The following is a 14,160-nucleotide window of genomic DNA, read 5'->3' as shown; positions in this document are numbered from 1 at the left end:
AGAAGCCCTGTGCGACTGCACACTGGACACATGCTTAGAACTTTTCCCCTCTAAAACAAAACAAAAATCACAGAAGTAAACTGTTTGCTTTGTGAAAATTAGCTGGAATGTTATGTTTGTGGCTTGCACCTGATTACTGCAAATAAATTATGCAACTACCATACCATTATTTTACAAATACCTCTGATTGAAAAGGATATTTTTGCTTACAGTTCTTTTCTTAGTTACATTTTGTAGTCTGTATATTTTCAGTTAGATTTTCATGAACTGAGGCCATTTTCTTGTGTACTCTGTATATGCAGTTACCATAACTGCATTGGTGAATCAGGGCACATGGTTGTATAAACAGGTATTTAAGCATAAGCAGGAAGTATATATGCAGTTGTAGTAATTGGTGTGAGTATTTTTGTATGTATAGTGTGTACAGGTCTTGGACCTTGTTTTTATCAAAATCTGGCCTTGTATGTCATCTTCACATAAAAGAATAATAAAAAGGGCCCAGATCTGATAAGATTGTATCCTTGTTAATCAAAACAGGTAATTCTTTATATAATTGTATTACAGATCAGATGTGTGGCAGTGTTATCTCTAACAAACTTTTTTTCTAGTTAATTTTTAAACATATATTATTGAACAGCCCAGTTAGAAGGAGAAATAAATTCAGGGTTAAAAGTCCAGTCATAGATGTTCATGCACCATGTATAAAGTACATTACTGAAATAAGTAAATGCTGAATATATTAAACTTACAGAAGCCAGTCAACTGCTATGATAAGGGTAACATCTTCAGCAGGTAGCCCAACTGCACTCAGCACAACCACCATGGTGACTAGTCCAGCCTGGGGGACCCCTGCAGCTCCGATGCTGGCTGCAGTCGCTGTGACACTTAATTCCAGACAAATCAATAAAAAGACAGTTTGAAAATGTCCTCCTGAATGGATTTCTCTGCTACATTCAGAATTGTGTGTTCATGGAAATATAAAACTAATTTTTACAAATCCTTCTTCATGACAATCCCATACTTCACTTGGAGTTATACCTGCATAGAGGCATGTGGGATCCAGGGCCCCAGTGGGTTTCTGTCATTTGCAGATGTTTTTATCAGCATTGTTGTTGACATAGTGGCTGATCACATTTAGGGGTAGATCCTGGCCTGTCCTTGGGCAGGCAAACAAGGTGGGCAGGTTATGGAGCTGCCATGGTTCTGCTGCACAGGGCAAGTACATATACCCCCCAGCATGCTTTGGAGCGGTCTAAACAGCAGTACTGAGGAGGAACTTGGGAGGGGTGGGGGGCATGGCCAATGGGATTGCAAAATATGCAGATCCACTGGACAAAATGTCCAGGTTGGGCATGTACTGCAAGCCTCAGCTGTTACTGTAACTACAGCTTCCAGACACTGTGGCCCCATGCCCTGCTACCTCATTCCCCACCCCAAATTTCTACATAGGTCCTCTGTGCAAGGCTTATTTACTGAGGGTTTGTGGAAGAAGTGAAAAATTGAGCCTTATTGCTTAGTGGTGTGAATGACAGAAGTGAAATCAGCAAGATTCCATTAGGGTGCCTGAATTAAATCCACAATTCAGTAACAAAAATAACAACACAATTCATGTTATGGTATCACCCTCACCTAATGGTAATTATTTTGCCAACATCCAAATCTAAGTCATTAAGCTGTGCAATAAACACAGCTGCCACGGCTTCATAGAGTGCTGTTCCATCCATGTTGATTGTAGCTCCGACTGGTAAAACAAATCTGGTAATCCTTTTGTCGACATGGTTTTTTTCTTCTGCACAGCGAAAGGTGACAGGCAAAGTTGCTGAACTGGGTCATAAATAAACAAACAAATAAGCAGCACACTACTAGAATACCTGTTCTTTTATTAATCTGATGTGCTTTTTTTTAAAAAAGCCCAACTGCCGTCAAATTCTGCCCTGGGGTGCGCAGGAGAGTTGTGCACGTACAACGATAGTGCAGTTTGTCCTTCGGAATGAAATGGTAATTCCCATCTCTTCTCGTTCCTGGAACAATAACTGAAAGTTTTAACTATCCTTAACACAATAAAGCAATGAAACAATTTAGCTTCAGATATTTTGTGAGCAATGAAATAATTTACAGCACTATTTCCTGGACTTACACTCAAGAGGCTAGACACTAATCTCAAAAGCATTGGTATAAATCCAGGATAACTCCATTCTAGCCAACGGCACACTTTTGGGTGCTATATATATAATAATTATAAGAGTAATACTTACTCTAGGTTTACACCCAATGGATTTACAATGAATGGTTCATGTGACATCAGGATGAGAAACACAGGCATCAATAAAATCAGAGCAACACATAAACTAAAGAGATGATGATTACAAAGTATATTAACGCTAGAGGAGAAAAAAATGGTTTTGATTACCTGGAGGAGACCATGAGGGCTGTCAGAAGTGCCTGAGCCATCCCTATGGCAAACCGAAAAGGGTTTTTCCTTACTGTTATTAAGTAGATCAGTGGCAGAACTACAACGGAATGGATTGCAAGTCTGCAAAAGAAAACAGTCTGTTCATATACTTAGATCTATCTGATCTCATGGTCTTAATGAGGAGGTGTTAACCAGTGTCCAATTCTGCCCTCAGATACCTGTGTGCAACTCAGATTCACTTCAGTGATGATTACATGCATGTATTCCAGGGCAAATTATGCCCAAATTTATGTTAATAATTTTTGGACAGATGCACTTCTCCTGAACAAATTTTTTTGTGGGGAGGCATTATATGTCTCTGTTTTCAATGTACAATATGAAATCAGTTGAACTAATTAATATATTAGGACCAAAGTCAAACTGAAGATGTTAAAACAAATAAAATAAATGAGAATATTTAAACAGAACCTGTTCTTCTGTGTTGAAAAAAATGTTGGCAGTGCTGAAAAAAATGAAAGTCCAAAATATTCTTATAACTAAGACTAGAGGCTAGAGCTAAAAAATGGGTTAGCGTTATTAAAAAGTATTATATCACCTTTTGGAAATATTTTCTGATTGGGGTTAAAGGGAAATTTGGTTTACAGATCGGTTTTCATAATGGCTTTGATTCCATCCATCTCAAAATCCCATTTTTGTACTGTGGGAAATTGCATATGTAAATTTGGTTCAAATTCTACTCTGTTAAATTAGTGTAAATCTCGATTAAATTCAATTGAGTTATTCCTGATTTACACTGGTGTAAATGAGACGTATATGGGCCCTACAGTACTGAATGTTGTTAGATCCTGAAGGATTATCATTTAACACTGTTACTTAGCTCACTTTTATTTGTATAGATAGGAGAAGAACAACAAAATTCTCCCCTCAGATGTATGTGAGCAACTCTTGCTGAAGTTAATTGGACTTGTGGGCATGTATCTGACGGAAGAATTTGGCCCTGGGTGAGTTAATTACTATACTTGCCTAGCACACATCTGTTAATTTGAACATGGAGTTCATGAATGTATATGCTGTAGCTCCTTTATGGGCATTGAGGCTGAAGGTATATAGCTTATGTTAAGTATATTTGAAGTGAAATGTTTATGAAAGGTCTGTGAAATACTTCCTGCAATCCAAGGTCACATGCCATCACAGCAACAGCAATTTGTCATAGATAGGAATCGTCAGAACCTGGAAAAGGCATACACCATATATGTGGCATGTACAATCTTGGAACTCCTATAGTACCGTCACAGGATGTTCTTGGGAGCATGAGTGTGTTTGCAACACCATTTAATGATCTCATAGCAGCTGATAAAGATATTGAGAAAGTCTGAGACCACCTGTTTTGCCAGAATCAGGCAATTATCACGGCAATAGCTACCTACAGAACAAAAATTTACAGTGGCACATAAAATGGGCAAGTTATCAGACTGTAGGAAGAGAGATCTGTTTTACACTATTGGACTTTGTAGTTTTTCATCTGTAATGTGAGTGCTTGGTCCAGCAAGCAGAATGGAAGTGTTGAGAGATTCTGGGGGCTAATATTGGAAAAAGGAACTTTTTCACCATTCTGGTAAAAGCAAGTATAATTATCATCGGCCTATAAATAGGACATAATTGGCAACAGCTCAAATGAAAGCAGAATTTTAGGGAGCTGGTAAAACCGTAAGTGTGAAAAACAAAACTATAGTATATATCTAACCATTTAAGCCAAATTTGGACAGAATGGTTGTCTCTAAAAAGTCTGAACCATGTGTTTAACCAAAAAGAAATCAAGTTCTTTATGATGATGTGCAGAAAGATATTTTAGATCCAACACAACAAGTGAATAAAGGGAGAATGGAAAGAATGTTATGTGCTGGCGTTGAGATCTCTTTTACAAAAAGTTACTAAAGGTAAAATTTTCTGTAGGGCCTAAGTGACTTAGGGCTTCACTCCCAACTGACTTTAGGCACTTTTGAAAATTGTATTCTTAGGTATTGTTAGAATCAGTAATTAAACAGAATTATCCCAAGTAAATATGTTTGTGCTCATCTCAGCACTCATCCCAGTAATTTAGTCATATCTTGCTTTACTATTTATGAAAATTTATTTTCATAAAACTTCCTCTCTCAGTTGATTAAAATTTTTACAGTAAAAAAAAATGCTTATCAGCAGCGAGAAGGGAAGTCCTGGGAAATAGAGTTCTTCCTGAGATAGAAGCCTGTTGCCCAAGAACACAGATAAACACCAAGATTTAAGCAGTTCCTTGCTTTTTAAAGGAAGAGAAGGAGTAGATTACAGGGACACCACTTAGTCCCCTGTCCTCTCCTCCCCAGCTTTTCTTTGGGCCCTGGTTCCTCTGGCCTGCTCATGGTGCATTTTAGGTCAATTCCTCTTTCTTTAGGCTGATAAAGTGTCCCCATTCAGTGAGATGGAGAAGTACACACTTGAGTAGAGAGATACTGGGGAAGGCAGGGAGGGAGGGAGACATTGGGAGGAGGGAGACATTCGAACCAATTAGGGTTTGGGCATGGGAGACGCTGGGAGCAACATACCCTTGGCGGACTTGAAGGAGAGACATTGGGGGTGAGATGCACTACAATCAATCTGAGAGTGACACATAATGGGGTTCAGAAACACATGAAGACATTTGGGGATCTGAGAGAAATTATATTGGGATTTAGGGGAGTGGAATAGAGAGAGAGAAAGAGACACTATGGAGTGATTGAGGAACACATTAAAAAGTGGAAGGACAGAAGAAAAATCTGGGAAGATATGAGATAGGAGATTGGAGCTGGAGACAGGAGAGGGAAAAAGAGGATGGAGTGAAAGGAGTGTAAAAGACAGGGACAAAGGATAAAGGGCGAACGCAATGGAAGTTGAGGGTGTTCTGCATCACATATGGATAAAATCCAAAAAGAGAGGCATAGGAAAAAAAAGAAAAGATGGTTGCAGAAAATTCAGAACAGAAAGCTGCAGAGAAAGAGGAGGCCAAAATATAAAGACAGAGAAGAACAAGAAAGGAGGTCAAAATGGAAGAGATTAATAATAAAAACCCAGGCTGGGTCTAGGGGAAAATGTAGTAATGAGGATGGGGAGGGACAACTACCTTGCTCTCCTACATCGTAAACGGGAGCTAGGCATTTAGCTGCCTAAAGATGGGAGAAGGAAGAACAGGGACCTTTCCCTCACCCCTGCTACCTAATGCCCATTACATACATTACCACCCTCACTTCTGTGAATCTGGTCATAAAACTCTCTCCCTTCTGTTTAGAGTTGCAGAGAATGTGCTGCCCTTTGCCTTTCCCCATGGCAGCTAGAGCACAGCTCTCTGCAGAACTTCCCGTAAGTTCCTGCATAGTCAAGGAGAGGGCGTCACTGGGCCTTGCAGAGCGAGAGCCTATTCTCTGCAAAGCTGAAAAGCCGGGAGCTCTTGAAGGGGGTGACCTTTGAGGGAGCACTTGGGAACTTATTTACAAATTGTTATGCTCCTGGGGCATCTGGCTGCTATCTAAACAGAAAGATAGTATGTGTAACAATACTTCATTTACAGTGTAAGTACTCCAGGGCAGGGAGTGTGTCTACCTATGTGTTTGTACAGCACCCAGGAAGACAAGGGCCTGATTGGGGGCCTTAGGGTGCTACCACATAATAATATTTAGTGTCCTTGATAAAACTGAAGTCAAAGGGCAGTAATTGTCCAGCTAGTGAATACCTTATCTGGGCTATCTGGAGTTATTAATATACAAGACTGCCAGACTTACCCTGTTCTTTCTATATGTTCCTGCCTAATTTCTGCTCATGGTTTGATTTATAATTAAGATCAGAAGAATTAGATTTGAATTAACTAATTATTGGCAATCATCAATTTCTGCCTTCTCTGTAAAACTGACAGAAAATGTTTCCACAACTAAAATGGAAATTTAAAAAAGTTTAAAACATTGTATGTTACACTTGTATGTAACCGACACACTCTTCTTCAGTGTAATATTTTGAAATATTATCAGAATCAAATATTCCATTTCTGAATCTGTAATAAATCTTAATTTATATAGTCATTACATTTCACTATTTGAAGTTTAAAATTATTTCTTGCTTGTCCCAACATGAAAGTGTACACAATTTTAAAAAAAAAAACTTTTGAAAGATTCACAAAAAATAAAGATCAGATCTTTCCATTACTTTTTAGAGCGGCTTGTGTTAAACCCATTTATATTACCCTCCCCTCTGCTCAGTCTTCAGAAAGCTTGTGAAATGCTTTTGAAGAATAGTGTGTGCCTGTATACAAAGGGGGCAGAAGCTCTGAAGCTGCTTTGGATCTGGCCTCTAAACAAAACATGAATAAATCCTCAGTATGCTGAAGAAATTTTGTAGAGCTGAAGCTTAAGGCAACGAACCAGCACAATCTGGATGCTATGCTTCAGTGCCTTGGAAACAGACATTTAAATGCACCTAACTTAATTGTACTGTAAGCATGTATTTATCTTTCTAACAGCATTCCTTGTGGGATATTCCTCAGAGATGTGGATTATCTATTGCTATAAGATAAATTGCTTACAACTATCAAACTGTCCTTGCTAAGGCCCCAGACCTGCAAAGGGATTAGTGCAGTGTAAGTGTCCACACACGAGAAGCACTTTGCAGAGTCATGGGGTCTAAAATAGATTTTTTTTTTCCTTTAAGAGTTGCTCTGGATTAAAACTAGAGAGTAAATGCTGCTTTTGTGGCTTTGTCAGCTACTCTTGTCTTGAAGAACCAATGTCTCAGATCATACCTCCAAATCAATTCACAGAGTAGACTCTCTAGATGCAAACTGCCTGCTCTGTGTGAAAACGGGGCACAACTTCCTCTCCGGCACCATTTCCTTTCCCTCTCCCATACAGTGGAGCTGGGCAGAGGCTACTGCTGGTGTAGGGGCACAGGTCCTCGGTGCAGATCACTCTCACCTCCCAATGATCCCCAGGGAGCTACCAGATTTGAGGAGGGCAACACAACCTTGTCAATAGGTTGGCAAACCCAGGCCGCCCACAATAAGTTGGTGGGAGCAGCAGGGTTCTTCATGCCAGGAGACTTCCTTCCCAGCCCCATCCTTCCTGTGTTTAGTGGAGGCATCACCCTATTTTCTAAAGCAACATTACCTACTGAGCAGCCAGCTGAGAGAGAGAGAGAGAAAGCGCTGAGTTCCATATGCACCTTTTCATTTTATGCTGCAAGCACTGGTGCTGGAACTAGGGGTGCTGGATTGAAGCAGTAAGACCAAACACCAGGGTTTCCATCATCAGCAAGCCCCCAAAATAAAAATTGTTCCAGCACCTCTGGCTAGAAGGCAGCTGACAGTTTAAAGTAAAGGGTGCACTTCAAGTGCAAACTATCCTCAAATGACTTTATAGACAGGGGATCTTTTCTCAGATCTTATTTTTATATCATTCTCTGTCTGAGTATAGCAGAGGCTGGTTTGTTGTAGATAATTAAAACCTAATAAAGTGTGGTCCAATCAAATCATACGTTTTCATTTTACCTTCAAGGAACGACATACCCGCTTAGTACTGTAGCCATATAAAGACCCAGTTTGCGAAAGATTTCCCAGTCCTCAACTTCTATTATCTTCCCAGCAATCAAGAACAAAATGCCAAGTGGCATATACCTAGGGTGCACAAACAGCTTAATTAAAAATGCATCCTTTTGCAAAGCTGATGTTGCTACACAGATCTGGCACAACATTTTCCTTCTGCAAGAAGAAAGATTTATTTTCATCACTGTAAAAATAAAGGAGAATTTGGGGTAGGATTCTGCAATATAGCTGAATTTACTCACTTTCAAAAGGTACTACATTAGAAGTTATTTTTAATATTAAAACATTAGTGTTTGCATGTTTAGGTGTCAGAGTAAATATAGCAATAACCACAGTCCTACATGTAATGAGTAAAGACATATTAACAGAAGTTGGAGAGATGGGGGAGGGATTACAAACTATGCCGCAATCCTGCAGAACCTTTGAATGTGCATAACTTTACTCACATATGTAAGAGTTTGCATGATTGGGGCCTATAACCTTACCCTGCAAAGAAAGTTCCCTTCTCACATGGATTGCAGTGCAGAATCAGGGGGCTATATCTTTATATAAGGATATACATTTTAATATATCAGGACAATGCATTTGTCTTCGCTTTGTGTCACAGAGAACAGAACTACCATTTAATTAAGGCAAAAGTTATTGCTTTACAACCAGATTACGTCTGGCTCTGTTCACATGTGATCTCACATGCGTACAGCCCGATCCTATAAACTCTTATTAGGGTGTATAGTGCACACTGCCAGGAGCGGTGGTGCTTTTTCAGGTCACAGTAGTAAACACCACACTCTAATTATCAAGTATTTTCAGGGTCAAACCCTATAAAGGCCTGGGTGAAAATTATGGCCCTGATCCTGCAATCTGATTTCCACAAAGGCCTATTACAGATAATGGAGTACTGAACAGCTGTGTGGTCAGGCTGCAGAATTTTATTCCAATTTCAAGATCAAGACCTGGGTTTGTAATCTGGTTTCCCTGTCCAAAGTGTATGTAGTATAATCTCACAAAACCTAATAATATTAGGTTAAAGATGCTGAAGTTTTAAATTACATGACCACTTTGTATTTATGAATAACGAATAAATGAGAGTTCAAATTCTAAACTGGCTCATGTTATTGTTTCTTATTTTGAATTTGCAAGCCATTTATTAGACTTACTTTTCTTTTAAAGTAGTTTGCTGTAAGAAGCGATATAAAAAAATAAACACAGAGCATGATCCTGCTTCCATTAAAGTTAATGGCAAAACTTGCTTAAAGGAGGTAATAGAAAATATCAGGATATCATTGTACTCACCACATGATTATCTGAACTATTTTCATTGTAGCATCGTTCAGTGCATTGAAAAAGTCCACCAGAACTTGTCCCTTTTCTCCCATTTTCCCAATAACAATTCCAAAGACAAGACAAAAGACAATCAAGCCCAGCACATTAATGCCATCGGAATACATGCCCACTATTTTGTATTCTTTGGTTTTGTTCTGTAGATTGAAACCAAGAAGAGCGTTATTGAACAGGAACAGTATATTTAGTTTAAATGAGTCCTAAAATGAAAACACATCTTAGATCTTTTACTGAAAAAACAAGGCGCCTGATTCTCTGGTCTCACACTTACAGCAGGGAGTATGCGTGTGTGGGGCGATTAAGGTGGCTTTAAGATGCCTTTACGACCCTAAGGTTATGCAAGCAGGGGTGCTGGAACAATCTGTATAATATCGGTGCCGAGAGCCATCGAACCAAACTATAAATCCTGTATATGATGGAAACTACTTCAAGCCAGCGGGTGCTGCTGCACCTCCAGCACCCCTAGTTCCAGCACCTATGAATTCAAGGACCTGTCCTTACTATAGGGTAAGTTACAGTGGCCCTAGGGCTGCTCTAATTTGCACACTGTTTCCCAGGTCCCTGGGAAGCAGAAAATAACTATAGCATAGTGTGCTTTAGCCATACCCCCAACATGAACATGATCCACTTCCTGCACTGGGGATTGAGAGCAGGGCTGATGTACAGCCCTTATGCCAACTCTGTGCCAGACAGGGAGGTCCTCTGTGCAGGGGCCAATATCCAGATCACTGTAAAGGGGCCTTAGTGCAATTGAGAATCATGTTTAAGGTATCCAGTTTTGCCCTTAGTTACATGAATATAATTCAACTGAAGTTAGTGGATTTGCATGAGTATAATGAGGGTAGAATCTGATGCACGATATTTCAGTGGAAGACCTAAGTTGTATTGTTCAACTACTTATGGGTCTCAAGTGCAGTATAATTGTAAGAGGAAAAAGTTAAATAGACACAGGGCCTGATTCTCCACTGCCTTCCACTTTAGCATTTAAGTTAGGTAAATCTCCCCTTGCTCTTATATTATGAGACGGCAGTTTAAAAAAAAAGAGCATCTGATCAATATTAATTATACTGTTCTGCTCATAATTCTGTGTTCATCTATTAAATGCCTTCTTACTCTTTTCTCTTCTCCAGGCTAACCCTAGTCTTTGCAAGCTGTTGTCATATGTAAGTCTTTCCATACCTCTGTTCATATTTGTTAAATCTCTTCTTTATTTTTCATTCTCTACTATATTTTTCTTGAGGAACTACCAAAACTCAAGAACATTTAACTACTACCATTTATCAGAATGCCATCATGTGGTCACATTCTTTTCTTTTCCTTTCTTTTTGTAATACCCACAGGTATTTTATTTATTTATTTAATCTCTATTGCACATTAGGCATATAGCTTGAGCAAGCCATCCATAATGACTATTTCCTTCAGTGAATCAGCAAGTTTAGAGTTCATCACATAAGACCTTTAGATTATTTTCCCCCATTGTGTATTACCTTATTTTTGTCCAAGATAAATGTCACCAACTTGCTGTTTACTTCCTCCTCCAGATCATTAATCTAATGAACAAACCACATATCGGTGTACAAATCCCTCCCTATTTCTTTTACCTCTCTTTGTAACACAGAATATAATAATAAAAACTGCACCTCCAAAGCCTCTGTTGTCATGACAATTGTGACAGGCTCTTCTGTAACCGCCGTGCTGTTTTTTTCCAGTTCATTTGTAAGTTTCACTTCTTCACGTTTGGTTTTATACTGAAATTTGTGGGAGGAAATGATAACATTTATTTGGGAACACTCGGAAAATTAACAATGGCAAATCTATCCAGTAATTCTGAGGAAAAGGTACAGTTCTGACTTTCATAAAATTTTTGGCCAGCACTTACACACAAACATGTAAAGCTCTCAAATGACTTTGAGTGACTGAATTTCTCCATCTGAACCACTGAAAAGGGGCTCACTCATACACAGATACTATCATGCAAATTCTGCTCCCCACCCTTCTGGTGCACCGTGTGGAACTTGTGCAGTTCTGTGGGGACAGAGCAGGATTCCTGAACCCAGCACAAGAGAGCTGCAATATGCGGGTGTAGTGGAGCAGATGTTCAAAGAGGAATTTCTGAGAGTCACTGTTGAGAGGTTGGTGGTGAAGATGGATCCAGAGCAACTCTGTAGCTCCACCAGCTATTCCCCATTCGCTGGTGGAGAACATATACTCCATGGGGGAGATGCTGTAGCCATGAGGGTACAAAGATGGGTTCCTTCCCCCCTAGTCCTGCAGGGAAGCCTTTCGCAAGACTGGTGCAAGGAGCAGGATTTGTCCTTTAAAATATATATACAAATTTACTACTGCTGTAAACACTTAAACATACGGAACACACACTATTTTGTAGAGAAAGATTAACATCTTTTCTTGGGAAAAGTTTAGGTCTGTATTAGGTGAGTTTTATTGCCCCGCAATAACTCTGGTAAGCAACTGTTGACGAAGGCAAAAAAAGGGAAGCAGATGACATCATGAGGTACAACAAATATATTTGTGAATTTCTTCAAAGGTCTTTTCCCCAGTTTTAGATGTGAATGAATCAGGAACAAGACTGTTGGGTGGATGGATCTTTTTATCTCTGCTGTAGCACCAATAAAAACCTTAACTCTTCTAGGTCTCATTCTTTTTCAAGAGAGATCTTTCAGCTATAATCTGTGTTTATCATGCAGAGTAGACACCCAGACATCAGTTCCAACCATCTATAGCAGATTTGAGAGAGATGTTTGGGGTGTGTAGGGGACGAGTTAGGGGTGTGTGCATGCAGATTTCATCAGAGGAAGAGTCTAAAGATTTTCTCAATGGAACTGTAAGAACAAGGCAATCAGATCATTACAAAATTATCACACCTCTACCTATCCATTATCTCTGAAGAGCAAACTTTATACTCACATATTGCTTTGGTGGTTCTTCTATTTCCCAAAGCAGTGGGCCTTGGGAAGGATGAATACATTTTTTTGAGCTAGCAATATAAAGTCTATTTCAGTGGAAAGGAAAATGAGATTTTTTAACAATATAATGTTTTCCACTAGACCATTTGTCTCAATGCTGCGCAAGAGCCACCCTGATTTTTCATAACTAATTCCTACCACATTGCAACGCAAGGGAACGTCCTTGGGACTTGGAAATAAGAAGAACTGAATAGGTGGGAATAAAAACTGCAACAACAACAAAAAATATTTGACCTTACCTGTTGAAAACAAGCCTGGATGAGGTTTTCTGGGAACATATTCCTGTTAAATAAAGGCTTTACAATGTTATGACATACTGAAAACAATCTATTTTCCAAAATAAAATAACCAGCTAGTCAAAAAACAGAATGGGGTGTATTGCTGCTGTACACAATCACTCTTCCCAAACAGTGGTGAATGTATCACTGTCAGCTTTGAAGCACTGGCCAAGACAAAGCTTCAGGATTTATAATGTTCAGGTGGCTGTTTAATGTGGAATTCCAGGGTCACATTTCAGTATTTGACATTTAAATTGATGAACAGATACAGGATCCTTCTTCTATGCTGTGCTATCTCCCTCATTTGCAGGAGGAGTACAGTAATGAGTCTAAACTCATTTTTATATAGTTCACCATGTATCGGGCAGAGATCTGCAGGAAGAGGAATGATGTTTATTAACATTGTGGTGGGGGGAACAGGTTTTTTGTTATAAGCCTGGATTCCGAAATGAATCTTGGCTGTTGAAAGATTCCCACATGTTCCAACATCAAGAACCATTTTCATTTAATGAAAAAATTAGGAACACAGAAATCACGATGCTGGACCAAACCAGAGGTCAATGTAATCCAGTTGCTTGTCTCAGACAGTGGCCAGTGCCAGATGCGTCAAAGGAAGTGGCAAGAAACTTTGTAGTGAGCAATTATGGGATAACCTGCCCTGATGGAAAGTTTCTTCCTAACCCCATTATGTAGAGGTTGACCCGTGCCCTGAAGCATGAGGGTTTATATCCCTTCCAAATCATCCTTAAAATTCTCTCTTTATTTTTCAGATTCTTAGTCAGGCAAAATTCCTTTGAAGCCTTGGGCAGTCTGCACAAGTGTGGACTGGGTGAAACCAGAACCAGGACATCAGGATTTGGCCCTTAAAACCAGTTGAGATGCAAAAGTTGCTATAATTCATAGTAGCAGAATTTTAGATCACCATCATAACTTTTATATCATGGTGGTTTATGAGAAGGGTAGTCATGAGATTGAGACTAAAACTGGACAATTATCTAAAATAAAAGTAATTCAATTACTTTTTCTAAACCTGCATATGTTCCTCTTGTGCATTCACAGAATCACTGTACATGCCAGGCCTACATGATCACATACATTGCCGAAGTGGCGAGCAACAGGCCACCTTAAGTCTTCCAGCGTGGCTGAGCAGGTGAAGCCTAGCTGAGAGCTTCTGCCGCAGCTATGCTGCAATAGGGAGAGATGTTTTTTTCCAGCCACCTGCTGCTCCTGCTTTGCCAAGTGAAGGGGAACAGAGAGTGGGAATGTCAGAGGCTCTGGGGTGGGGAACCAGAGGCACCAGTATGAACTATGGTGATGTTGGTGTCACACAGGCCTCCTTGTGAGCTGTGAGGATGGTGGGGGAGGGACAGATATTTTATGAATATCATGCCAATAAAGATTTGCTGTAATCATCAGCCAGTTTTTGGTTTCTTTGATAGTGAAATGTGATGAGAACACCTATCTTAGCTGTTCAGCTGTTGATTTTTACATTAGCAATTAAGCAAAAATGCCATAGAAAGAAAAGCATCCACAGATATAAGTGATTTT

The 14,160-nt window shown here is 39.5% G+C and overlaps 2 protein-coding genes and 1 long non-coding RNA gene across 9 annotated transcripts in view; 2 read left to right on the top strand and 1 right to left on the bottom strand.

Moving 5' to 3' along the window:
• Window positions 1-14,160, top strand: part of SPATA6L (spermatogenesis associated 6 like) — a 202,599-nt gene that overhangs the window by 69,619 nt on the left and 118,820 nt on the right. Inside the window, exon 13 of one of the 7 annotated variants that reach the window (XM_075128764.1) lies at window positions 13,672-13,938. The exons of 5 other annotated variants lie outside the window; for them this stretch is intronic. The gene's annotated coding sequence lies outside the window, so the exon portion shown is untranslated. Of the gene's footprint in view, window positions 1-3,309; window positions 5,382-13,671; window positions 13,939-14,160 lie in introns of those variants that run through there. One more of the 7 variants, XM_048850517.2, reaches the window with a different exon arrangement.
• The window catches only part of SLC1A1 (solute carrier family 1 member 1), a 74,381-nt gene that overhangs the window by 8,310 nt on the left and 51,911 nt on the right, over window positions 1-14,160 (bottom strand). Inside the window, exons 5-11 of the mRNA XM_048850514.2 lie at window positions 12,574-12,616; window positions 10,991-11,098; window positions 9,303-9,487; window positions 7,974-8,081; window positions 2,411-2,533; window positions 1,630-1,824; window positions 750-884 (exon numbers count right to left, since the gene is read on the bottom strand). Coding sequence (XP_048706471.1) covers window positions 750-884; window positions 1,630-1,824; window positions 2,411-2,533; window positions 7,974-8,081; window positions 9,303-9,487; window positions 10,991-11,098; window positions 12,574-12,616 — 897 coding nt within the window. The remainder of the gene's footprint in view (window positions 1-749; window positions 885-1,629; window positions 1,825-2,410; window positions 2,534-7,973; window positions 8,082-9,302; window positions 9,488-10,990; window positions 11,099-12,573; window positions 12,617-14,160) is intronic.
• Window positions 1-14,160, top strand: part of LOC142072208 (uncharacterized) — a 630,664-nt gene that overhangs the window by 578,830 nt on the left and 37,674 nt on the right. The gene's annotated exons all lie outside the window — the stretch shown is intronic.

Source organism: Caretta caretta, chromosome 5, assembly GCF_965140235.1.
Source record: "Caretta caretta isolate rCarCar2 chromosome 5, rCarCar1.hap1, whole genome shotgun sequence".
In the NCBI taxonomy this organism is placed as follows: Eukaryota; Metazoa; Chordata; order Testudines; family Cheloniidae; genus Caretta; species Caretta caretta.
The sequence above is the reverse complement of the archived record's forward strand: the minus strand, read 5'-3'. Positions and strand labels throughout refer to the sequence as shown.